The following is a 27677-nucleotide window of genomic DNA, read 5'->3' on the forward strand; positions in this document are numbered from 1 at the left end:
AGCTCCGTCTCCGCTTACTTTGCAGAGACAGAGCTGTCAGATCCCCGCTCTCCTTTATGGGGAGATCGGATGAAAACGGACCGCCTGTCCGTTTTCATCCGATCCTCCAGACGGATGGAAAAATAGGGTTTACATCCGTCTGGATTTCACGGACAGGATCGGATAGCAGCGGGTGTCAGTGGAACATGGAGCATCCGATCAGGACTGCCTGAAAAACTGACAGGTGGACCTGATCAGAAAGCCCATGTGAAAGGGGCCTTAGAGTCCTTTCACACGAACGATCCAATCAGATCCGCCTGTCAGTTTTTTTTGGTGGATCTGAACGGTCACCCTATGCATCCCTATGGGGCATCGGATGTCAGCGGAGACATCCGATCCTTCAAATCTGGACGGATGGAAACCCTATTTTCCATCTGTCCAGCGGATCGGATGAGAACGGACCAACGGTCTGTTCCTATCTGATTCCCCCATAGAGATGCATGGGGACCTGACAGCGGTGTCTCCGCACACAGCGTGGAGAACAGCTGTCATCCTCCTGCTCAGCGGAGGATCGGAGGATCGATCCCCCGCTGAGAAAAACGGAGTCCGACATCCTGTATTAGTGCCTCACTCTGGATAAAGAAACACAGGGGGCACCCTTTGGATAGCAGAACTGTTAATCTGGGGGAAGGGGCAGTGTTGATTTAGCAGATTTAAATACACTAACAAATTGAAGCTAAACTCCAGCTCACACTGCAGTTACAGCAAACTGTTTTTTCTTTTGGGATAAAGATTTTACATGAATAATAGCTAATCACTGTAAGCACCACTGTCAGTATTAAATGGTACATCTCAAAACCAATTGCTACATTTGAAGGCCAGCTCGTTCTATTAAAAAATAACAGACTTACTGGCAAGATCGCCAGGTGAAAATAAAATAAAAGAAAGCCTAAAAAAGAAAACGAATGCAGCCATTACACCTAAGAACTGGTAAGCAGCAATATAATAAATGTTTGCTTTTAGGATTATTACTATAAGGCCCCGTTCACACTTGTGCGACCTGAAAGTTGTGCGATTTTGACGCGACTTGAAGCAATGCCTGTGTAATCTTGAGGTCTATGGACCTCAAGTCGCATCAAAGTCAGACCAAATTAGTGCAGGGAGTACTTTAACCACTTCAATACCGGACACTTTCACCCCCCCCCCCTTCCTGCCCAGGCCAATTTTCAGCTTTTAGTGCTGTTGCATTTTGAATGACAATTGCGCGGTCGTGCAACACTGTACCTAAACCAAATGTAGGTCCTTTTTTTCCCACAAATAGAACTTTCTTTTGGTGGTAATTGATCACTGCAATTTTTTTTATTTTTTTGCTTAACAAATAAAAAAATTCCGAAAAGTTTGAAAAAAAAAAAAAAAAGTTTAATTGTTTAGGTTATAAAATTTTGTAAATAGATAAGTTAATTCCTGCACTGACGATCACTGATGAGGCCGCACTGACAGGCACTGATATGCAGCCTTGATGGGCACTCATAGGTGCCACTGATGGGCGGCAATGATGGGCACTGGTGGGTGGCACTGATAGATGGCAATGATGGGCACTGATAGGTGGCAATGATGGGCACTGGTGGGTGGCACTGATAGATGGCAATGATGGGCACTGGTGGGTGGCAATGATGGGCACTGGTGGGTGGCACTGATAGATGGCAATGATGGGCACTGGTGGGCGGCACTGATAGATGGCAATGATGGGTACTGGTGGGTGGCACTGATAGATGGCAATGATGGGCACGGTGGGTGGCACTGATAGATGGCAATGATGGGCACGGGTGGGTGGCACTGATAGATGGCAATGATGGGCACTGGTGGGTGGCACTGATAGATGGCAATGATGAGCAGCAATGATGAGGAGGGCACTGACAGGCTCCCTGAGCACTGATTGGCATCCCTGGTGGCCATGGGTGGGCAATCCCTGGTGGCTCCAATGGCATCCCCCATGGGTCTGCACTGGTAATCAATGCTCTGATTACCAGCACAGACCCCCCGTCAGGAGAGCCACCAATCGGCACTCCTCTACTCAAGCCTGTCGGGCGTGAATTAAGGAAAGCCGATCAGTGGCACTTCCTATTTACTATGTGACCAGCTGCGATTGGACACAGCAGGTCACATGGTAAAGAGCCTACGTCATAGGCCCTTTACCAGGATCAGATATGCGGTGTGTCAGAGTGACACACTGCACCACCGCTCTGCTCATATAGTGCCCAGTCAGGATAGAGCAACCACTTTGCGGGCATCATTTTGCTATATGACAGGTGGGAAGTGGTTACATTTGCACAGATATGAACGGTACTCATTGGAAATCATGGGATAGGACTTGTCATGTGACTTTGCAGTCCCAAGTAGCAGGACAAGTCGCACAAGTGTCAATGGGGCCTAATACTGCTTTAAATGAGATTTTCTGTCACTATACAAACTAATCCACAGAGAAAACGTGGGGAAAAAAAAAATTACAGTTTTTAAAAGTATTTACAAAATGATAAACTGAAAAGCGTTCTCTTCATATGCAGTCACCTCCCTTTCCTGTGAAAGCCATACAACGCTCTGTACACTGCAGATGACATCAGAAACCACATCATTGCTGAAACCCACATCATTAGTAGAATGGAGTCCAACTTTGTGCAATCAACGTATGATCTCACAACCAACACACCGCATGATCTCAACAAACAATCCTGGATCTGGAAGGACCTCGTGTGTTACAGAACATGTATCATGAAGGCTGAGGAGCCGGATCCAATGCCTGCAGCAACATTACAGGCCGTCCATGGCATGGGCTCAATGGGCTCCGGCTCTCTGGATTTTACAGAGTTGGACCAATTCAGATCCACTGCTTCTTTTATTGTATTAGAATACAAACGAAGGAAATGACTGAATAGCAACTGAAGAATCCAAAAATAGGAAACCAGTTAAAGAATTTGTAAACCCAACATTTCATATTCCTGATATGTACTTGTATGAAAAAAGTCTCCTGTTCTCTTTGTATTGCTTCCTTTGTGTCAAATCCCTGGTGTTCCCACCAGTCCCTATGCTTTCCTATTTAAAACTGACCACACTAGACATAAGAGTACAGCATGGTCAGTTCTTTAGCTGATCCGGGAACTCAGCCTGCTCTTCTCTAATGATCAGGCTTGCCCTAATAACCCCCCCTTGGACAGCCGTTCACTGGGAAGTTAGGTGTACTGCCGTTTCCCCTTCCCCAGCTCTTAGGCAGCTAAGAACAGAGGGAATGTGATCAAAAAAAAAAAAAATAATAATAATTAAAAAAAAATAAAAAATAATACCTTTTTATCTATACACAAATGTTTTGCCTTTTATTTCTATTTAAAATGCAATGGGTTGTAAAACAAGGTGGAGTTTTACAATCACTTTAAGCTAAGAGAAATTTCTCCTTAACCGCTCAACCGCTTTACTGCTACAGGGCGGCAGCTCTGCCAGTGGATCATTATCTTTTTATATATATACATACACACACACATATATATATATACACACACACACACACATATATATACACACACACACACACACACATACATACATATATATATACATACATATACACACACACACCAGGAATCGACCGATTATCGGTCGGGCCGATAGTCACTTTTTTTTGAAGCATCAGTATCGGTCACAAAACTTACCGATATGACTGATATTGTGTGCGGAGAACACATCATTATGTATGTTGCACCACGCGCCTCTGCACACTGGGCCTGGACATTCTGACTGAGTCCTGGTTACTTCTACCCGGATAGGGCAAAAGCCGCCACCTCCCTAGTATCAGACAGTACGCACCATGAAATGGCTGGACCAGAGAACACATGCCAGCCAGCCAGCAGCCCCCCACCCCCAGCAGATTGCCTGTCAGCCACCCACCCACAGCAGGGTGCCAGCCAGCCAGCTACCCACCCACCAACCCACCGCAGGGTGCCAGCCAGCCACCCACAGCAGGGTGCCAACCAGCCACAACAGGGCGCTAACCAGCCACCCACCCACAGCAGGGCGCCAACCAACCACCCACCCACAGCAGGGTGCCAGTCAGCCACAGCAGGGTGCGAGCCAACCAGCCATAGCAGGGTGCCAGCCAACCAGCCACAGCAGGGTGCCCCGGATGCCTTAACACTTTTGCTTTGATTAACCCCATGTTTACATGTTCTTTTACCTGTTTCAATCCCCTGTGTGGGATTTATATGCTCAGCTTGTACTATGTTACATTGTTATTCTCAATAAAAACTATAGTACCAGAAAAGAATAAAGACAGAAGAAGATGGTTTGCCATGCTGCACCTGTATATGGGCTGTGATCTGTGGTGGACTGCTTTTCAGAGGGTGGCACAGCAGCATCTGGTAGGCATTCAGGAGACACTACTGACGCATGCTTTTTCTACCCTTCGCACCCTGGCTACAAAACCAAGTATATTGGCCACAGCATGTGTATGAGCCTGTCAGGCTGTAATGTCAGAATTCCAGTGGGTGGCCGGGTGAGGGTGGGTATGGTAAAACTTCAGCATGGTCAGCTGCTTTTATCTACTACTAAAACATGGAAAGGATATATAAGAATATATATGATGGGGTAAAATATAACCCAGTGACCAGGTAAGGTGGGCATTTGTCAGAAAAGCAACAACAGGCCAATGATAACACTGAGGAACTGCAGAGATCCACAGATGGGTGATACCATCCATGGGACAGCCATACCCTGGATAATCCACCAAGCTAGGCTTTATAAAAAAGAAAAATGCAGAAAAATCCAGATTTCATTGTGTGTGGACTCAGTGGTGTATTTAGGTTCTGTGCTGCCCTGGGCCTGACTAAACTTATGCACCCCCCAATTGAAATATGACCCTCCCCTTCCTGTAAAGGCCACACCCCTTCCTTTTTATGACCCGCCCTTTCATCTGTAAGCCACAGACCACAACCACAGCCTATCAGAGCCCATCAGTGCCGCCTTATCAGTGCCCATCAGTGCAGCCTCATTACTGCCCATCAGTGCAGCCTATCAGTGCAGCCTATCAGTGCAGCCTATCAGTGCAGCCTATCAGTGCAGCCTCATCAGTGCAGCCTCATCAGTGGCCGTCAGTGCAGCCTATTAGCGCCCATCGGCGCAGCCTCATCAGTGAAGCTTATCAGTGCCGCCTCGTGCAGACTGCATATCAGTGCATCATATCAGTGCCCATCAGCACAGCGTATCAGTGCTGCCTCATCAGTGGCCATCAGCGCAGCCTATTATTGCCCATCGTACAGCCTCATCAGTGAAGCTTATCAGTGCCGCCTTGTGCCCATCAGTGCAGTCTCATCAGTGCCCATCAGTGCAGCATATCAGTGCTGCCTTATCAATGCAGCCTCATTAGTGCCCATCAGTGCAGTTTATCAGTACCCACCATTGGCAACTCATTAGTGGCCATCAGAGCAGCCTATTAGTGCCCATCAGTTCAGCATATCAGAGCATATCAGTGCCCATCAGTGCAGCATATCAGTGCAGCCCCATCAGTTCTTTTAAGATATTTGGACTTGTGTTTGCTGCCACTGATTGTAATCATAGGATTTGTATAATAAATAGGAAGTCCAGAGTCATTATACAAATAAGTGAAATAAGCAGTGGCAGCAAACACAAGTCCAAATTGTTTGCTGCCCCCCCCCCCCCCCCCCCTACAAAGTGCTGCCCTAGGCCTGGGCCTTGTTGGCCTAGGCCAAGAAACAGCACTGTGTGGACTGTGGAGATTTGCAGAAGGCATGTGGGAAAGAACACTTACATAGATAAAGATTCTCTAGGCGAAAGGGCCATTATAAGGTGTCAGCCCCTTGAACACAGGAATTTTGCCCAAGGACGCACATTTCTGTATTCAGCAGACACCCTCGTGATAGAACTATATCAGCGGAATGTTAGCCAGAGGCCAGGAAAACCCATCCCAGCCCCATAATGTGCAAAAACCACAAGGTGTCCGACGTGACAGGGAGCTTTCCAACCACAGTCATCAGGTCCTGAAGAATCGCCAGTTCTTCAATCATTTCAAAGAAAACCATCGTGCAAAATACTTAAGAAGCCATCAAAGAAAATTGCTGGTTTATACTGACAAATTCTCTTGCTGCCTGTTATTTCTTTAATAGAACAAGGTATAGGGAAGGGTGCAGGTATGACAAGGACAAAGTGGGGCTGATTTACTAAAGGCAAATCCACTGTGCACTAAAAGTGCGGTCGCTGAGGATCTGAGAGGGACATCCAAGGAAAATAAAAAACAGCATTTTTGCTTGCACATGATTGAAATCAGCAGAGCTTCCCCTCAGATCTACAGCGACTGCACTTTCAACTTCACATGCAATGCACAGTGGACTTGCCTTTAGTAAATAAACCCCAATGACTTGTAAGGGGAGGGTGACAGGTAGGACAAGGAGGTGCTGACATGTACAGGTAGGGTGACAGGTATGATTAGAACAAGCTGATGTACAGTATACGGGGAGGGTGACAGGTATGACAAAGACATGTATGAGAGGGTGACGGGTATGACAAAGACATGTATGGGGAGGGTGACGGGCATGACAAAGACATGTATGGGGAGGGTGACGGGCATGACAAAGACATGTATGGGGAGGGTGACGGGCATGACAAAGACATGTATGGGGAGGGTGACGGGCATGACAAAGACATGTATGGGAGAGGGTGACGGGCATGACAAAGACATGTATGGGAGAGGGTGACGGGCATGACAAAGACATGTATGGGGAGGGTGACGGGCATGACAAAGACATGTATGGGGAGGGTGACGGGCATGACAAAGACATGTACGGGGAGGGTGACGGGCATGACAAAGACATGTACGGGGAGGGTGACGGGCATGACAAGACATGTGCGGGGAGAGTGACGGGCATGACAAAGACATGTATGGGGAGGGTGACGGGTATGACAAAGACATGTATGGGGAGGGTGACGGGTATGACAAAGACATGTATGGGGAGAGTGACAGGTATGACAAAGACATGTATGGGGAGAGTGACGGGTATGACAAGACATGTACGGGGAGGGTGACGGGTATGACAAAGACATGTATGGGGAGGGTGACGGGTATGACAAAGACATGTATGGGGAGAGTGACGGGCATGACAAAGACATGTACTGGGAGGGTGACGTGATGGGTATGACAAAGACATGTACGGGGAGGGTGACGTGATGGGTATGACAAAGACATATACGGGGAGGGTGACGTGATGGGTATGACAAAGACATGTATGGGGAGGGTGACGGGTATGACAAGACATGTACGGGGAGGGTGACAGGTATGACAAAGACATGTACGGGGAGGGTGACAGGTATGACAAAGACATGTACGGGGAGGGTGACGGGCATGACAAAGACATGTATGGGGAGGGTGACGGGCATGACAAAGACATGTACTGGGAGGGTGACGTGATGGGTATGACAAAGACATGTACGGGGAGGGTGACGGGTATGACAAAGACATGTACGGGGAGGGTGACAGGTATGACAAAGACATGTACGGGGAGGGTGACAGGCATGACAAAGACATGTATGGGGAGGGTGACGGGCATGACAAAGACATGTATGGGGAGGGTGACGGGTATGACAAAGACATGTACGGGGAGGGTGACGGGTATGACAAAGACATGTATGGGGAGAGTGACGGGCATGACAAAGACATGTATGGGGAGGGTGATGGGCATGACAAAGACATGTATGGGGAGGGTGACGGGCATGACAAAGACATGTATGGGGAGGGTGACGGGTATGACAAAGACATGTATGGGGAGGGTGACGGGTATGACAAAGACATGTACGGGGAGGGTGACGGGTATGACAAAGACATGTACGGGGAGGGTGACGTGATGGGTATGACAAAGACATGTATGGGGAGGGTGACGGGTATGACAAAGACATGTATGGGGAGGGTGACGGGTATGACAAAGACATGTATGGGGAGGGTGACGGGTATGACAAAGACATGTATGGGGAGGGTGACGGGTATGACAAAGACATGTACTGGGAGGGTGACGTGATGGGTATGACAAAGACATGTACGGGGAGGGTGACGGGCATGACAAAGACATGTATGGGGAGGGTGACGGGCATGACAAAGACATGTACTGGGAGGGTGACGTGATGGGTATGACAAAGACATGTACGGGGAGGGTGACAGGCATGACAAAGACATGTATGGGGAGGGTGACGGGCATGACAAAGACATGTATGGGGAGGGTGACGGGTATGACAAAGACATGTACGGGGAGGGTGACGGGTATGACAAAGACATGTATGGGGAGAGTGACGGGCATGACAAAGACATGTATGGGGAGGGTGATGGGCATGACAAAGACATGTATGGGGAGGGTGACGGGTATGACAAAGACATGTATGGGGAGGGTGACGGGTATGACAAAGACATGTACTGGGAGGGTGACGTGATGGGTATGACAAAGACATGTACGGGGAGGGTGACGGGTATGACAAAGACATGTACGGGGAGGGTGACGTGATGGGTATGACAAAGACATGTATGGGGAGGGTGACGGGTATGACAAAGACATGTATGGGGAGGGTGACGGGTATGACAAAGACATGTATGGGGAGGGTGACGGGTATGACAAAGACATGTATGGGGAGGGTGACGGGTATGACAAAGACATGTACTGGGAGGGTGACGTGATGGGTATGACAAAGACATGTACGGGGAGGGTGACGGGTATGACAAAGACATGTACGGGGAGGGTGACAGGTATGACAAAGACATGTACGGGGAGGGTGACAGTCATGACAAAGACATGTATGGGGAGGGTGACGGGCATGACAAAGACATGTATGGGGAGGGTGACGGGTATGACAAAGACATGTATGGGGAGGGTGACGGGTATGACAAAGACATGTATGGGGAGGGTGACGGGTATGACAAAGACATGTATGGGGAGGGTGACGGGTATGACAAAGACATGTATGGGGAGGGTGACGGGTATGACAAAGACATGTATGGGGAGGGTGACGGGTATGACAAAGACATGTATGGGGAGGGTGACGGGTATGACAAAGACATGTATGGGGAGGGTGACAGTGGGATAATGGAGGAGACCAGAGACCTGCTGTCAGGCCTAGATAACAGACAGTGATGGGGGAGGGGGTGAAGAGTGACAGCGATGACTACTTCTCTTTCTCAGTTTCTTGCCAAGCTTTAAGAGGAAGGATAACAGACACGGGTGACAGGTTCTCCTTCTTGTCTGAGAGTCAGGCTCAGATAACTGAGCAACATTAAAGTTCTACAACACACTAGAGCTGATTTACTAAAGGATAAATAATGTGCACTGCAAGTGCAGTTACTCCAGAGCTTAGTAAATGCAAAGAATACCCAATCATATGCAAGGAAAATAGAAAACAGCATTTTTGTTTGAACATGATTGGATGAGCTTCCCCTCAGATCTAGAGCAAATGCACTATAGGGAAGGTATGAGGAATGACAGGCAGTGACAGGTTCTCTTAGGATCAGTCTCTATAGGAAGGTATGAGGAATGACAGGCAGTGACAGGTTCTCTTAGGATCAGTCTCTATAGGAAGGTATGAGGAATGACAGGCAGTGACAGGTTCTCTTAGTATCAGTCTCTATAGGAAGGTATGAGGAATGACACGCAGTGACAGGTTCTCTTAGGATCAGTCTCTATAGGAAGGTATGAGGAATGACAGGCAGTGACAGGTTCTCTTAGTATCAGTCTCTATAGGAAGGTATGAGGAATGACAGGCAGTGACAGGTTCTCTTAGGATCAGTCTCTATAGGAAGGTATGAGGAATGACACGCAGTGACAGGTTCTCTTAGTATCAGTCTCTATAGGAAGGTATGAGGAATGACAGGCAGTGACAGGTTCTCTTAGTATCAGTCTCTATAGGAAGGTATGAGGAATGACATGCAGTGACAGGTTCTCTTAGGATCAGTCTCTATAGGAAGGTATGAGGAATGACAGGCAGTGACAGGTTCTCTTAGGATCAGTCTCTATAGGAAGGTATGAGGAATGACATGCAGTGACAGGTTCTCTTAGGATCAGTCTCTATAGGAAGGTATGAGGAATGACAGGCAGTGACAGGTTCTCTTAGGATCAGTCTCTATAGGAAGGTATGAGGAATGACAGGCAGTGACAGGTTCTCTTAGGATCAGTCTCTATAGGAAGGTATGAGGAATGACAGGTTCTCTTAGGATCAGTCTCTATAGGAAGGTATGAGGAATGACACGCAGTGACAGGTTCTCTTAGGATCAGTCTCTATAGGAAGGTATGAGGAATGACAGGCAGTGACAGGTTCTCTTAGTATCAGTCTCTATAGGAAGGTATGAGGAATGACACGCAGTGACAGGTTCTCTTAGGATCAGTCTCTATAGGAAGGTATGAGGAATGACATGCAGTGACAGGTTCTCTTAGGATCAGTCTCTATAGGAAGGTATGAGGAATGACATGCAGTGACAGGTTCTCTTAGGATCAGTCTCTATAGGAAGGTATGAGGAATGACAGGCAGTGACAGGTTCTCTTAGGATCAGTCTCTATAGGAAGGTATGAGGAATGACAGGCAGTGACAGGTTCTCTTAGGATCAGTCTATAGGAAGGTATGAGGAATGACAGGCAGTGACAGGTTCTCTTAGTATCAGTCTCTATAGGAAGGTATGAGGAATGACAAGCAGTGACAGGTTCTCTTAGGATCAGTCTCTATAGGAAGGTATGAGGAATGACAGGCAGTGACAGGTTCTCTTAGGATCAGTCTCTATAGGAAGGTATGAGGAATGACAGGCAGTGACAGGTTCTCTTAGTATCAGTCTCTATAGGAAGGTATGAGGAATGACAGGCAGTGACAGGTTCTCTTAGTATCAGTCTCTATAGGAAGGTATGAGGAATGACACGCAGTGACAGGTTCTCTTAGGATCAGTCTCTATAGGAAGGTATGAGGAATGACATGCAGTGACAGGTTCTCTTAGTATCAGTCTCTATAGGAAGGTATGAGGAATGACATGCAGTGACAGGTTCCCTTAGTATCAGCCTTACTATTTCAGGTCCTCTTAGCCTCTATGGGGGAGGGTATGGGGGATATATGACCACCCCTGTGATTTGGGAAGTATTATTATGAAATGACAGCTCCCTAGGCTCTACTCTCTATAGAGGGAAGTAGAAGGCTTTGACAGGTCATATGGCTCACCCTATGTGTATTATGTAATGACAGCTCCTCTTCATGTCCTTCTCTATGGCAGTAGGCATGAGAAGAGCTAGGCTATGACAGTCCCTGTGGATCCCCCCTCTATGGGAAAGATATGGGGGTCATTATACCATGACAGCCCCTGTGGGGGGTATATCATACAATGACGGCTCCTCTCACCCCTCCATGCTCTCTATGGGGGGGGGGGGGAGGGGTATATAATACAATGAAAGTCTCACCCCTCCATGCTCTCTATGGGGGGGGGGGGGGATGATGGGGGGAGGGGGTATATAATACAATGACAGCTCCTCTCACCCCTCCATGCTCTCTATATGGGGGGGGGGGGGGTATATTATTATACAATGACAGTCTCACCCCTCCATGCTCTCTATGGGGGGGGGTGATGGGGGAGGGGTATATTATACAATGACAGCTCCTCTCACCCCTCCATGCTCTCTATGGGGGGGGGGGGAGGGGTATATAATACATTGACAGTCTCACCCCTCCATGCTCTCTATGGGGGGGGGGGGTGATGATGGGGGATGGGTATATTATAATACAATGACAGACTCACCCCTCCATGCTCTCTATGGGGGGGGGGAGGGGTATTATGCAATGACAGCTCCTCTCACCCCTCCATGCTCTCTATGTATGGGGGGGGGTGATGATGGGGGAGGGGTATATTATCATACAATGACAGCTCCTCTCACCCCTCCATGCTCTCTATGTATGGGGGGGATGATGATGGGGGAGGGGTATATAATACAATGACAGCTCCTCTCACCCCTCCATGCTCTCTATATGGGGGGGGGGGGGGGTGGGGGGTATATTATTATACAATGACAGTCTCACCCCTCCATGCTCTCTATGGGGGGGGTGATGGGGGAGGGGTATATTATACAATGACAGCTCCTCTCACCCCTCCATGCTCTCTATGGGGGGGGGGGGGAGGGGTATATAATACATTGACAGTCTCACCCCTCCATGCTCTCTATGGGGGGGGGGGGGTGATGATGGGGGATGGGTATATTATAATACAATGACAGACTCACCCCTCCATGCTCTCTATGGGGGGGGGGGAGGGGTATTATGCAATGACAGCTCCTCTCACCCCTCCATGCTCTCTATGTATGGGGGGGGGGTGATGATGGGGGAGGGGTATATTATCATACAATGACAGCTCCTCTCACCCCTCCATGCTCTCTATGTATGGGGGGGATGATGATGGGGGAGGGGTATATAATACAATGACAGCTCCTCTCACCCCTCCATGCTCTCTATATGGGGGGGGGGGGGGGTGGGGGGTATATTATTATACAATGACAGTCTCACCCCTCCATGCTCTCTATGGGGGGGGTGATGGGGGAGGGGTATATTATACAATGACAGCTCCTCTCACCCCTCCATGCTCTCTATGGGGGGGGGGGGGAGGGGTATATAATACATTGACAGTCTCACCCCTCCATGCTCTCTATGGGGGGGGGGGGGTGATGATGGGGGATGGGTATATTATAATACAATGACAGACTCACCCCTCCATGCTCTCTATGGGGGGGGGGGAGGGGTATTATGCAATGACAGCTCCTCTCACCCCTCCATGCTCTCTATGTATGGGGGGGGGGTGATGATGGGGGAGGGGTATATTATCATACAATGACAGCTCCTCTCACCCCTCCATGCTCTCTATGTATGGGGGGGATGATGATGGGGGAGGGGTATATAATACAATGACAGCTCCCCTCACCCCTCCATGCTCTCTATAGGGGGGGGGGTGATGGGGGGAGGGGTATATTATCATACAATGACAGCTCCTCTCCCCCTCCATGCTCTCTATGTATGGGGGGGGGATGATGATGGGGGAGGGGTATATTATCATACAATGACAGCTCCTCTCACCCCTCCATGCTCTCTATGTATGGGGGGGGGGGGTGATGATGGGGGGGGGGAGGGGTATATTATCATACAATGACAGCTCCTCTCACCCCTCCATGCTCTCTATAGGGGGGGGGGTGATGGGGGGAGGGGTATATTATCATACAATGACAGCTCCTCTCACCCCTCCATGCTCTCTATGTATGGGGGGGGGGTGATGATGGGGGAGGGGTATATTATCATACAATGACAGCTCCTCTCACCCCTCCATGCTCTCTATGTATGGGGGGGATGATGATGGGGGAGGGGTATATAATACAATGACAGCTCCCCTCACCCCTCCATGCTCTCTATAGGGGGGGGGGTGATGGGGGGAGGGGTATATTATCATACAATGACAGCTCCTCTCCCCCTCCATGCTCTCTATGTATGGGGGGGGGATGATGATGGGGGAGGGGTATATTATCATACAATGACAGCTCCTCTCACCCCTCCATGCTCTCTATGTATGGGGGGGGGGGGTGATGATGGGGGGGGGGAGGGGTATATTATCATACAATGACAGCTCCTCTCACCCCTCCATGCTCTCTATAGGGGGGGGGGTGATGGGGGGAGGGGTATATTATCATACAATGACAGCTCCTCTCACCCCTCCATGCTCTCCGGTGGGTTGCTGTGGTTGTTGCTGGCTGAGGATGGCCCGGCAGTGTCTGTAGGTCCTCCCCGGTACGGAGTCCCCGGTATCCTCGTCTTCCTCATCCGCCTCCTCCTCCCCCGGACACACGCTGGCCAGGGCGGCGAGTGAGGCGGCCAGAGGCGCCCAGGAAGAGGAGGCCTCACTCCCCGGACTGTCCTGGGCCGCCTCCCCCCTCAGGCGCAGCACCAGCAGGAAGCGGAGAGTCTCGCCCAGGTAGAGGTGGTTCCGGCGGGGCAGGGAGCGGTACCGGCCCGGCAGGTCGGAGGGGAGAAGCGGACAGGCCGGGAAGATCATGGAGTAATCGCACTGCGACTCCATGATGAGAGATTCCCCGGCCCAGGCCAGAGCGAGCGAGCGCCGACACGCCGAGCGTCACCCCCGGCAACAGGCCTCAGCAGAGGAGCGCCGACACTGCGAACGGAAGCCTAGAGCGCGGAGCGAGGGAGCGTCGCCTGGCAACGGCAGCGGAAGCTTGGTATCCTAGCAACTAGCTCCAACTGATGCTCTGCGGAGGTAACCTAGCAACAATGCCAAGCATCAGCATCTAACCAAGACTGATCCAGGGTATCCTAGAGACAGGGTAACCTAGCAACAGAGCAGAACTTTAACAATAATCCTGACTGATCCAGGGTATCCCAGAGACAGGGTAACCTAGCAACAGGGCAGAGCATCAGCAACTAATCCTGACTGATCCAGGGTATCCTAGAGACAGGGTAACCTAGCAACAGGGCCAAGCATCAGCAACTAATCCTGACGGATCCAGGGTATCCTAGAGACAGGGTAACCTAGCAACAGGGCCAAGCATCAGCAACTAATCCTGACGGATCCAGGGTATCCCAGAGACAGGGTAACCTAGCGACAGAGCAGAACTTTATCAATAATCCTGACTGATCCAGGGTATCCCAGAGACAGGGTAACTTAGCAACAGGGCCCAGCATCAGCAACTAATCCTGAATGATCCAGGGCATCCTAGAGACAGGGTAACCTAGCAACAGAGCAGAACTTTAACAATAATCCTGACTGATCCAGGGTATCCTAGAGACAGGGTAACCTAGCAACAGGGCAGAGTATCAGCAACTAATCCTGACTGATCCAGGGTATCCTAGAGACAGGGTAACCTAGCAACAGGGCCAAGCATCAGCAACTAATCCTGAATGATCCAGGGTATCCCAGAGACAGGGTAACCTAGCAACAGGGCCAAGCATCAGCAACTAATCCTGACTGATCCAGGGTATCCCAGAGACAGGGTAACCTAGCAACAGGGCCAAGCATCAGCAACTAATCCTGACTGATCCAGGGTATCCTAGAGACAGGGTAACCTAGCAACAGGGCAGAGCATCAGCAACTAATCCTGAATGATCCAGGGTATCCTAGAGACAGGGTAACCTAGCAACAGGGCCAAGCATCAGCAACTAATCCTGAATGATCCAGGGTATCCTAGAGACAGGGTAACCTAGCAACAGGGCCAAGCATCAGCAACTAATCCTGAATGATCCAGGGTATCCCAGAGACAGGGTAACCTAGCAACAGGGCCAAGCATCAGCAACTAATCCTGACGGATCCAGGGTATCCTAGAGACAGGGTAACCTAGCAACAGGGCCAAGCATCAGCAACTAATCCTGACGGATCCAGGGTATCCTAGAGACAGGGTAACCTAGCAACAGGGCCAAGCATCAGCAACTAATCCTGACGGATCCAGGGTATCCTAGAGACAGGGTAACCTAGCAACAGGGCAGAGCATCAGCAACTAATCCTGAATGATCCAGGGTATCCTAGAGACAGGGTAACCTAGCAACAGGGCCAAGCATCAGCAACTAATCCTGAATGATCCAGGATATCCTAGAGACAGGGTAACCTAGCAACAGGGCCAAGCATCAGCAACTAATCCTGATGGATCCAGGGTATCCTAGAGACAGGGTAACCTAGCAACAGGGCAGAGCATTAGCAACTAATCCTGAATGATCCAGGGTATCCTAGAGACAGGGTAACCTAGCAACAGGGCCAAGCATCAGCAACTAATCCTGAATGATCCAGGGTATCCTAGAGACAGGGTAACCTAGCAACAGGGCAGAGCATCAGCAACTAATCCTGACTGATCCAGGGTATCCCAGAGACAGGGTAACCTAGCAACAGGGCCAAGCATCAGCAACTAATCCTGACGGATCCAGGGTATCCTAGAGACAGGGTAACCTAGCAACAGGGCCAAGCATCAGCAACTAATCCTGACCGATCCAGGGTATCCTAGAGACAGGGTAACCTAGCAACAGGGCCAAGCATCAGCAACTAATCCTGACTGATCCAGGGTATCCTAGAGACAGGGTAACCTAGCAACAGGGCAGAGCATCAGCAACTAATCCTGAATGATCCAGGGTATCCTAGAGACAGGGTAACCTAGCAACAGGGCCAAGCATCAGCAACTAATCCTGACTGATCCAGGGTATCCCAGAGACAGGGTAACCTAGCAACAGGGCCAAGCATCGGCAACTAATCCTGACTGATCCAGGGTATCCCCGAGACAGGGTAACCTAGCAACAGGGCCAAGCATCAGCAACTAATCCTGACTGATCCAGGGTATCCTAGAGACAGGGTAACCTAGCAACAGGGCAGAGCATCAGCAACTAATCCTGACTGATCCAGGGTATCCTAGAGACAGGGTAACCTAGCAACAGGGCCAAGCATCAGCAACTAATCCTGAATGATCCAGGGTATCCCAGAGACAGGGTAACCTAGCAACAGGGCCAAGCATCAGCAACTAATCCTGAATGATCCAGGGTATCCCAGAGACAGGGTAACCTAGCAACAGGGCCAAGCATCAGCAACTAATCCTGACTGATCCAGGGTATCCCAGAGACAGGGTAACCTAGCAACAGGGCCAAGCATCAGCAACTAATCCTGACTGATCCAGGGTATCCTAGAGACAGGGTAACCTAGCAACAGGGCCAAGCATCAGCAACTAATCCTGACTGATCCAGGGTATCCTAGAGACAGGGTAACCTAGCAACAGGGCAGAGCATCAGCAACTAATCCTGAATGATCCAGGGTATCCTAGAGACAGGGTAACCTAGCAACAGGGCCAAGCATCAGCAACTAATCCTGAATGATCCAGGGTATCCTAGAGACAGGGTAACCTAGCAACAGGGCCAAGCATCAGCAACTAATCCTGACGGATCCAGGGTATCCTAGAGACAGGGTAACCTAGCAACAGGGCAGAGCATTAGCAACTAATCCTGAATGATCCAGGGTATCCTAGAGACAGGGTAACCTAGCAACAGGGCCAAGCATCAGCAACTAATCCTGAATGATCCAGGGTATTCTAGAGACAGGGTAACCTAGCAACAGGGCCAAGCATCAGCAACTAATCCTGAATGATCCAGGGTATCCCAGAGACAGGGTAACCTAGCAACAGGGCAGAGCATCAGCAACTAATCCTGACTGATCCAGGGTATCCCAGAGACAGGGTAACCTAGCAACAGGGCCAAGCATCAGCAACTAATCCTGACGGATCCAGGGTATCCTAGAGACAGGGTAACCTAGCAACAGGGCCAAGCATCAGCAACTAATCCTGACTGATCCAGGGTATCCTAGAGACAGGGTAACCTAGCAACAGGGCAGAGCATCAGCAACTAATCCTGAATGATCCAGGGTATCCTAGAGACAGGGTAACCTAGCAACAGGGCAGAGCATCAGCAACTAATCCTGAATGATTCAGGGTATCCTAGAGACAGGGTAACCTAGCAACAGGGCAGAGCATCAGCAACTAATCCTGAATGATCCAGGGTATCCTAGAGACAGGGTAACCTAGCAACAGGGCCAAGCATCAGCAACTAATCCTGAATGATCCAGGGTATCCTAGAGACAGGGTAACCTAGCAACAGGGCCAAGCATCAGCAACTAATCCTGAATGATCCAGGGTATCCCAGAGACAGGGTAACCTAGCAACAGGGCAGAGCATCAGCAACTAATCCTGACTGATCCAGGGTATCCCAGAGACAGGGTAACCTAGCAACAGGGCCAAGCATCAGCAACTAATCCTGACGGATCCAGGGTATCCTAGAGACAGGGTAACCTAGCAACAGGGCCAAGCATCAGCAACTAATCCTGACTGATCCAGGGTATCCTAGAGACAGGGTAACCTAGCAACAGGGCTGAGCATCAGCAACTAATCCTGAATGATCCAGGGTATCCTAGAGACAGGGTAACCTAGCAACAGGGCCAAGCATCAGCAACTAATCCTGACGGATCCAGGGTATCCCAGAGACAGGGTAACCTAGCAACAGGGCAGAGCATCAGCAACTAATCCTGAATGATCCAGGGTATCCTAGAGACAGGGTAACCTAGCAACAGGGCCAAGCATCAGCAACTAATCCTGAATGATCCAGGGTATTCTAGAGACAGGGTAACCTAGCAACAGGGCCAAGCATCAGCAACTAATCCTGAATGATCCAGGGTATCCCAGAGACAGGGTAACCTAGCAACAGGGCAGAGCATCAGCAACTAATCCTGACTGATCCAGGGTATCCCAGAGACAGGGTAACCTAGCAACAGGGCCAAGCATCAGCAACTAATCCTGACGGATCCAGGGTATCCTAGAGACAGGGTAACCTAGCAACAGGGCCAAGCATCAGCAACTAATCCTGACCGATCCAGGGTATCCTAGAGACAGGGTAACCTAGCAACAGGGCCAAGCATCAGCAACTAATCCTGACTGATCCAGGGTATCCTAGAGACAGGGTAACCTAGCAACAGGGCAGAGCATCAGCAACTAATCCTGAATGATCCAGGGTATCCTAGAGACAGGGTAACCTAGCAACAGGGCCAAGCATCAGCAACTAATCCTGACTGATCCAGGGTATCCCAGAGACAGGGTAACCTAGCAACAGGGCCAAGCATCGGCAACTAATCCTGACTGATCCAGGGTATCCCCGAGACAGGGTAACCTAGCAACAGGGCCAAGCATCAGCAACTAATCCTGACTGATCCAGGGTATCCTAGAGACAGGGTAACCTAGCAACAGGGCAGAGCATCAGCAACTAATCCTGACTGATCCAGGGTATCCTAGAGACAGGGTAACCTAGCAACAGGGCCAAGCATCAGCAACTAATCCTGAATGATCCAGGGTATCCCAGAGACAGGGTAACCTAGCAACAGGGCCAAGCATCAGCAACTAATCCTGAATGATCCAGGGTATCCCAGAGACAGGGTAACCTAGCAACAGGGCCAAGCATCAGCAACTAATCCTGACTGATCCAGGGTATCCCAGAGACAGGGTAACCTAGCAACAGGGCCAAGCATCAGCAACTAATCCTGACTGATCCAGGGTATCCTAGAGACAGGGTAACCTAGCAACAGGGCCAAGCATCAGCAACTAATCCTGACTGATCCAGGGTATCCTAGAGACAGGGTAACCTAGCAACAGGGCAGAGCATCAGCAACTAATCCTGAATGATCCAGGGTATCCTAGAGACAGGGTAACCTAGCAACAGGGCCAAGCATCAGCAACTAATCCTGAATGATCCAGGGTATCCTAGAGACAGGGTAACCTAGCAACAGGGCCAAGCATCAGCAACTAATCCTGACGGATCCAGGGTATCCTAGAGACAGGGTAACCTAGCAACAGGGCAGAGCATTAGCAACTAATCCTGAATGATCCAGGGTATCCTAGAGACAGGGTAACCTAGCAACAGGGCCAAGCATCAGCAACTAATCCTGAATGATCCAGGGTATTCTAGAGACAGGGTAACCTAGCAACAGGGCCAAGCATCAGCAACTAATCCTGAATGATCCAGGGTATCCCAGAGACAGGGTAACCTAGCAACAGGGCAGAGCATCAGCAACTAATCCTGACTGATCCAGGGTATCCCAGAGACAGGGTAACCTAGCAACAGGGCCAAGCATCAGCAACTAATCCTGACGGATCCAGGGTATCCTAGAGACAGGGTAACCTAGCAACAGGGCCAAGCATCAGCAACTAATCCTGACTGATCCAGGGTATCCTAGAGACAGGGTAACCTAGCAACAGGGCAGAGCATCAGCAACTAATCCTGAATGATCCAGGGTATCCTAGAGACAGGGTAACCTAGCAACAGGGCCAAGCATCAGCAACTAATCCTGACGGATCCAGGGTATCCTAGAGACAGGGTAACCTAGCAACAGGGCAGAGCATCAGCAACTAATCCTGAATGATCCAGGGTATCCTAGAGACAGGGTAACCTAGCAACAGGGCCAAGCATCAGCAACTAATCCTGAATGATCCAGGGTATCCTAGAGACAGGGTAACCTAGCAACAGGGCCAAGCATCAGCAACTAATCCTGAATGATCCAGGGTATCCCAGAGACAGGGTAACCTAGCAACAGGGCAGAGCATCAGCAACTAATCCTGACTGATCCAGGGTATCCCAGAGACAGGGTAACCTAGCAACAGGGCCAAGCATCAGCAACTAATCCTGACGGATCCAGGGTATCCTAGAGACAGGGTAACCTAGCAACAGGGCCAAGCATCAGCAACTAATCCTGACTGATCCAGGGTATCCTAGAGACAGGGTAACCTAGCAACAGGGCAGAGCATCAGCAACTAATCCTGAATGATCCAGGGTATCCTAGAGACAGGGTAACCTAGCAACAGGGCCAAGCATCAGCAACTAATCCTGACGGATCCAGGGTATCCTAGAGACAGGGTAACCTAGCAACAGGGCAGAGCATCAGCAACTAATCCTGAATGATCCAGGGTATCCTAGAGACAGGGTAACCTAGCAACAGGGCCAAGCATCAGCAACTAATCCTGAATGATCCAGGGTATCCTAGAGACAGGGTAACCTAGCAACAGGGCCAAGCATCAGCAACTAATCCTGAATGATCCAGGGTATCCTAGAGACAGGGTAACCTAGCAACAGGGCAGAGCATCAGCAACTAATCCTGACTGATCCAGGGTATCCCAGAGACAGGGTAACCTAGCAACAGGGCCAAGCATCAGCAACTAATCCTGACGGATCCAGGGTATCCTAGAGACAGGGTAACCTAGCAACAGGGCCAAGCATCAGCAACTAATCCTGACCGATCCAGGGTATCCTAGAGACAGGGTAACCGAGCAACAGGGCCAAGCATCAGCAACTAATCCTGACTGATCCAGGGTATCCTAGAGACAGGGTAACCTAGCAACAGGGCAGAGCATCAGCAACTAATCCTGAATGATCCAGGGTATCCTAGAGACAGGGTAACCTAGCAACAGGGCCAAGCATCCTAGAGACAGGGTAACCTAGCAACAGGGCCAAGCATCAGCAACTAATCCTGACGGATCCAGGGTATCCTAGAGACAGGGTAACCTAGCAACAGGGCAGAGCATCAGCAACTAATCCTGAATGATCCAGGGTATCCTAGAGACTAATCCTGACTGATCCAGGGTATCCTAGAGACAGGGTAACCTAGCAACAGGGCAGAGCATCAGCAACTAATCCTGACTGATCCAGGGTATCCTAGAGACAGGGTAACCTAGCAACAGGGCCAAGCATCAGCAAATAATCCTGAATGATCCAGGGTATCCCAGAGACAGGGTAACCTAGCAACAGGGCCAAGCATCAGCAACTAATCCTGAATGATCCAGGGTATCCCAGAGACAGGGTAACCTAGCAACAGGGCCAAGCATCAGCAACTAATCCTGACTGATCCAGGGTATCCCAGAGACAGGGTAACCTAGCAACAGGGCCAAGCATCAGCAACTAATCCTGACTGATCCAGGGTATCCTAGAGACAGGGTAACCTAGCAACAGGGCCAAGCATCAGCAACTAATCCTGACTGATCCAGGGTATCCTAGAGACAGGGTAACCTAGCAACAGGGCAGAGCATCAGCAACTAATCCTGAATGATCCAGGGTATCCTAGAGACAGGGTAACCTAGCAACAGGGCCAAGCATCAGCAACTAATCCTGAATGATCCAGGGTATCCTAGAGACAGGGTAACCTAGCAACAGGGCCAAGCATCAGCAACTAATCCTGACGGATCCAGGGTATCCTAGAGACAGGGTAACCTAGCAACAGGGCAGAGCATTAGCAACTAATCCTGAATGATCCAGGGTATCCTAGAGACAGGGTAACCTAGCAACAGGGCCAAGCATCAGCAACTAATCCTGAATGATCCAGGGTATTCTAGAGACAGGGTAACCTAGCAACAGGGCCAAGCATCAGCAACTAATCCTGAATGATCCAGGGTATCCCAGAGACAGGGTAACCTAGCAACAGGGCAGAGCATCAGCAACTAATCCTGACTGATCCAGGGTATCCCAGAGACAGGGTAACCTAGCAACAGGGCCAAGCATCAGCAACTAATCCTGACTGATCCAGGGTATCCTAGAGACAGGGTAACCTAGCAACAGGGCAGAGCATCAGCAACTAATCCTGAATGATCCAGGGTATCCTAGAGACAGGGTAACCTAGCAACAGGGCCAAGCATCAGCAACTAATCCTGACGGATCCAGGGTATCCTAGAGACAGGGTAACCTAGCAACAGGGCAGAGCATCAGCAACTAATCCTGAATGATCCAGGGTATCCTAGAGACAGGGTAACCTAGCAACAGGGCCAAGCATCAGCAACTAATCCTGAATGATCCAGGGTATCCTAGAGACAGGGTAACCTAGCAACAGGGCCAAGCATCAGCAACTAATCCTGAATGATCCAGGGTATCCCAGAGACAGGGTAACCTAGCAACAGGGCAGAGCATCAGCAACTAATCCTGACTGATCCAGGGTATCACAGAGACAGGGTAACCTAGCAACAGGGCCAAGCATCAGCAACTAATCCTGACGGATCCAGGGTATCCTAGAGACAGGGTAACCTAGCAACAGGGCCAAGCATCAGCAACTAATCCTGACTGATCCAGGGTATCCTAGAGACAGGGTAACCTAGCAACAGGGCAGAGCATCAGCAACTAATCCTGAATGATCCAGGGTATCCTAGAGACAGGGTAACCTAGCAACAGGGCCAAGCATCAGCAACTAATCCTGAATGATCCAGGGTATCCCAGAGACAGGGTAACCTTGTGACAGAGCAGAACTTTATCAATAATCCTGACTGATCCAGGGTATCCCAGAGACAGGGTAACTTAGCAACAGGGCCCAGCATCAGCAACCAATCCTGACTGATCCAGGGCATCCTAGAGACAGGGTAACCTAGCAACAGAGCAGAACTTTAACAATAATCCTGACTGATCCAGGGTATCCTAGAGACAGGGTAACCTAGCAACAGGGCAGAGTATCAGCAACTAATCCTGACTGATCCAGGGTATCCTAGAGACAGGGTAACCTAGCAACAGGGCCAAGCATCAGCAACTAATCCTGACTGATCCAGGGTATCCCAGAGACAGGGTAACCTAGCAACAGGGCCAAGCATCAGCAACTAATCCTGACTGATCCAGGGTATCCCAGAGACAGGGTAACCTAGCAACAGGGCCAAGCATCAGCAACTAATCCTGACTGATCCAGGGTATCCTAGAGACAGGGTAACCTAGCAACAGGGCAGAGCATCAGCAACTAATCCTGAATGATCCAGGGTATCCTAGAGACAGGGTAACCTAGCAACAGGGCCAAGCATCAGCAACTAATCCTGAATGATCCAGGGTATCCTAGAGACAGGGTAACCTAGCAACAGGGCCAAGCATCAGCAACTAATCCTGAATGATCCAGGGTATCCCAGAGACAGGGTAACCTAGCAACAGGGCCAAGCATCAGCAACTAATCCTGACGGATCCAGGGTATCCTAGAGACAGGGTAACCTAGCAACAGGGCCAAGCATCAGCAACTAATCCTGACGGATCCAGGGTATCCTAGAGACAGGGTAACCTAGCAACAGGGCAGAGCATCAGCAACTAATCCTGAATGATCCAGGGTATCCTAGAGACAGGGTAACCTAGCAACAGGGCCAAGCATCAGCAACTAATCCTGAATGATCCAGGGTATCCTAGAGACAGGGTAACCTAGCAACAGGGCCAAGCATCAGCAACTAATCCTGACGGATCCAGGGTATCCTAGAGACAGGGTAACCTAGCAACAGGGCAGAGCATTAGCAACTAATCCTGAATGATCCAGGGTATCCTAGAGACAGGGTAACCTAGCAACAGGGCCAAGCATCAGCAACTAATCCTGAATGATCCAGGGTATCCTAGAGACAGGGTAACCTAGCAACAGGGCCAAGCATCAGCAACTAATCCTGAATGATCCAGGGTATCCTAGAGACAGGGTAACCTAGAAACAGGGCCAAGCATCGGCAACTAATCCTGACTGATCCAGGGTATCCCAGAGACAGGGTAACCTAGCAACAGGGCCAAGCATCAGCAACTAATCCTGACGGATCCAGGGTATCCTAGAGACATGGTAACCTAGCAACAGGGCCAAGCATCAGCAACTAATCCTGACGGATCCAGGGTATCCTAGAGACAGGGTAACCTAGCAACAGGGCCAAGCATCAGCAACTAATCCTGACTGATCCAGGGTATCCTAGAGACAGGGTAACCTAGCAACAGGGCAGAGCATCAGCAACTAATCCTGAATGATCCAGGGTATCCTAGAGACAGGGTAACCTAGCAACAGGGCCAAGCATCAGCAACTAATCCTGAATGATCCAGGGTATCCCAGAGACAGGGTAACCTAGCAACAGGGCCAAGCATCGGCAACTAATCCTGACTGATCCAGGGTATCCCAGAGACAGGGTAACCTAGCAACAGGGCCAAGCATCAGCAACTAATCCTGACTGATCCAGGGTATCCTAGAGACAGGGTAACCTAACAACAGGGCAGAGCATCAGCAACTAATCCTGACTGATCCAGGGTATCCTAGAGACAGGGTAACCTAGCAACAGGGCCAAGCATCAGCAACTAATCCTGAATGATCCAGGGTATCCCAGAGACAGGGTAACCTAGCAACAGGGCCAAGCATCAGCAACTAATCCTGAATGATCCAGGGTATCCCAGAGACAGGGTAACCTAGCAACAGGGCCAAGCATCAGCAACTAATCCTGACTGATCCAGGGTATCCCAGAGACAGGGTAACCTAGCAACAGGGCCAAGCATCAGCAACTAATCCTGACTGATCCAGGGTATCCTAGAGACAGGGTAACCTAGCAACAGGGCCAAGCATCAGCAACTAATCCTGACTGATCCAGGGTATCCCAGAGACAGGGTAACCTAGCAACAGGGCCAAGCATCAGCAACTAATCCTGACTGATCCAGGGTATCCTAGAGACAGGGTAACCTAGCAACAGGGCAGAGCATCAGCAACTAATCCTGAATGATCCAGGGTATCCTAGAGACAGGGTAACCTAGCAACAGGGCAGAGCATTAGCAACTAATCCTGAATGATCCAGGGTATCCTAGAGACAGGGTAACCTAGCAACAGGGCCAAGCATCAGCAACTAATCCTGACTGATCCAGGGTATCCTAGAGACAGGGTAACCTAGCAACAGGGCAGAGCATCAGCAACTAATCCTGAATGATCCAGGGTATCCTAGAGACAGGGTAACCTAGCAACAGGGCCAAGCATCAGCAACTAATCCTGAATGATCCAGGGTATCCTAGAGACAGGGTAACCTAGCAACAGGGCCAAGCATCAGCAACTAATCCTGACTGATCCAGGGTATCCTAGAGACAGGGTAACCTAGCAACAGGGCAGAGCATCAGCAACTAATCCTGACTGATCCAGGGTATCCTAGAGACAGGGTAACCTAGCAACAGGGCCAAGCATCAGCAACTAATCCTGAATGATCCAGGGTATCCCAGAGACAGGGTAACCTAGCAACAGGGCCAAGCATCAGCAACTAATCCTGACTGATCCAGGGTATCCCAGAGACAGGGTAACCTAGCAACAGGGCCAAGCATCAGCAACTAATCCTGACTGATCCAGGGTATCCTAGAGACAGGGTAACCTAGCAACAGGGCCAAGCATCAGCAACTAATCCTGACTGATCCAGGGTATCCCAGAGACAGGGTAACCTAGCAACAGGGCCAAGCATCAGCAACTAATCCTGACTGATCCAGGGTATCCTAGAGACAGGGTAACCTAGCAACAGGGCAGAGCATCAGCAACTAATCCTGAATGATCCAGGGTATCCTAGAGACAGGGTAACCTAGCAACAGGGCAGAGCATTAGCAACTAATCCTGAATGATCCAGGGTATCCTAGAGACAGGGTAACCTAGCAACAGGGCCAAGCATCAGCAACTAATCCTGACTGATCCAGGGTATCCTAGAGACAGGGTAACCTAGCAACAGGGCAGAGCATCAGCAACTAATCCTGAATGATCCAGGGTATCCTAGAGACAGGGTAACCTAGCAACAGGGCCAAGCATCAGCAACTAATCCTGAATGATCCAGGGTATCCTAGAGACAGGGTAACCTAGCAACAGGGCCAAGCATCAGCAACTAATCCTGACGGATCCAGGGTATCCTAGAGACAGGGTAACCTAGCAACAGGGCAGAGCATTAGCAACTAATCCTGAATGATCCAGGGTATCCTAGAGACAGGGTAACCTAGCAACAGGGCCAAGCATCAGCAACTAATCCTGAATGATCCAGGGTATCCTAGAGACAGGGTAACCTAGCAACAGGGCCAAGCATCAGCAACTAATCCTGAATGATCCAGGGTATCCCAGAGACAGGGTAACCTAGCAACAGGGCAGAGCATCAGCAACTAATCCTGACTGATCCAGGGTATCCCAGAGACAGGGTAACCTAGCAACAGGGCCAAGCATCAGCAACTAATCCTGACGGATCCAGGGTATCCTAGAGACAGGGTAACCTAGCAACAGGGCCAAGCATCAGCAACTAATCCTGACCGATCCAGGGTATCCTAGAGACAGGGTAACCTAGCAACAGGGCCAAGCATCAGCAACTAATCCTGACTGATCCAGGGTATCCTAGAGACAGGGTAACCTAGCAACAGGGCAGAGCATCAGCAACTAATCCTGAATGATCCAGGGTATCCTAGAGACAGGGTAACCTAGCAACAGGGCCAAGCATCAGCAATTAATCCTGAATGATCCAGGGTATCCCAGAGACAGGGTAACCTAGCAACAGGGCCAAGCATCGGCAACTAATCCTGACTGATCCAGGGTATCCTAGAGACAGGGTAACCTAGCAACAGGGCCAAGCATCAGCAACTAATCCTGACTGATCCAGGGTATCCTAGAGACAGGGTAACCTAGCAACAGGGCAGAGCATCAGCAACTAATCCTGACTGATCCAGGGTATCCTAGAGACAGGGTAACCTAGCAACAGGGCCAAGCATCAGCAACTAATCCTGAATGATCCAGGGTATCCCAGAGACAGGGTAACCTAGCAACAGGGCCAAGCATCAGCAACTAATCCTGAATGATCCAGGGTATCCCAGAGACAGGGTAACCTAGCAACAGGGCCAAGCATCAGCAACTAATCCTGACTGATCCAGGGTATCCCAGAGACAGGGTAACCTAGCAAGAGGGCCAAGCATCAGCAACTAATCCTGACTGATCCAGGGTATCCTAGAGACAGGGTAACCTAGCAACAGGGCCAAGCATCAGCAACTAATCCTGACTGATCCAGGGTATCCTAGAGACAGGGTAACCTAGCAACAGGGCCCAGCATCAGCAACCAATCCTGACTGATCCAGGGTATCCTAGAGACAGGGTAACCTAGCAACAGGGCCAAGCATCAGCAACTAACCCAGACTGATCCAGGGTATCCTAGAGACAGGGTAACCTAGCAACAGGGCATCCCTAAAGTATAAGTGCAGAAGACAGAGAAAAGGTGGCCCATGGTATTTATATAAGAGCAAGATATCCTGGAAATCACATCTGTGGGGACTAAGAGATTCAGGGTTGCATAACAACAGGAATTAAGTTGTCTAGGACATCCTAGCAGCAAGATTGATTGATCCAGGGTAACCCA

At 50.0% G+C, this 27677-nt stretch overlaps 1 protein-coding gene across 1 annotated transcript in view; it reads right to left on the reverse strand.

Annotated features, from left to right (window-relative positions):
- Positions 1-14108, reverse strand: part of TRAPPC14 (trafficking protein particle complex subunit 14) — a 47954-nt gene extending 33846 nt beyond the window's left edge. Inside the window, exon 1 of the mRNA XM_082256939.1 lies at positions 13727-14108. Coding sequence (XP_082113065.1) covers positions 13727-14092 — 366 coding nt within the window. The 5' untranslated portion in view covers positions 14093-14108. The remainder of the gene's footprint in view (positions 1-13726) is intronic.
- Positions 14109-27677: the final 13569 nt, after the last annotated feature.

This window comes from Pelophylax lessonae (assembly GCF_965119305.1).
Source record: "Pelophylax lessonae genome assembly, chromosome: 4".
Classification (NCBI taxonomy): domain Eukaryota; kingdom Metazoa; phylum Chordata; class Amphibia; order Anura; family Ranidae; genus Pelophylax; species Pelophylax lessonae.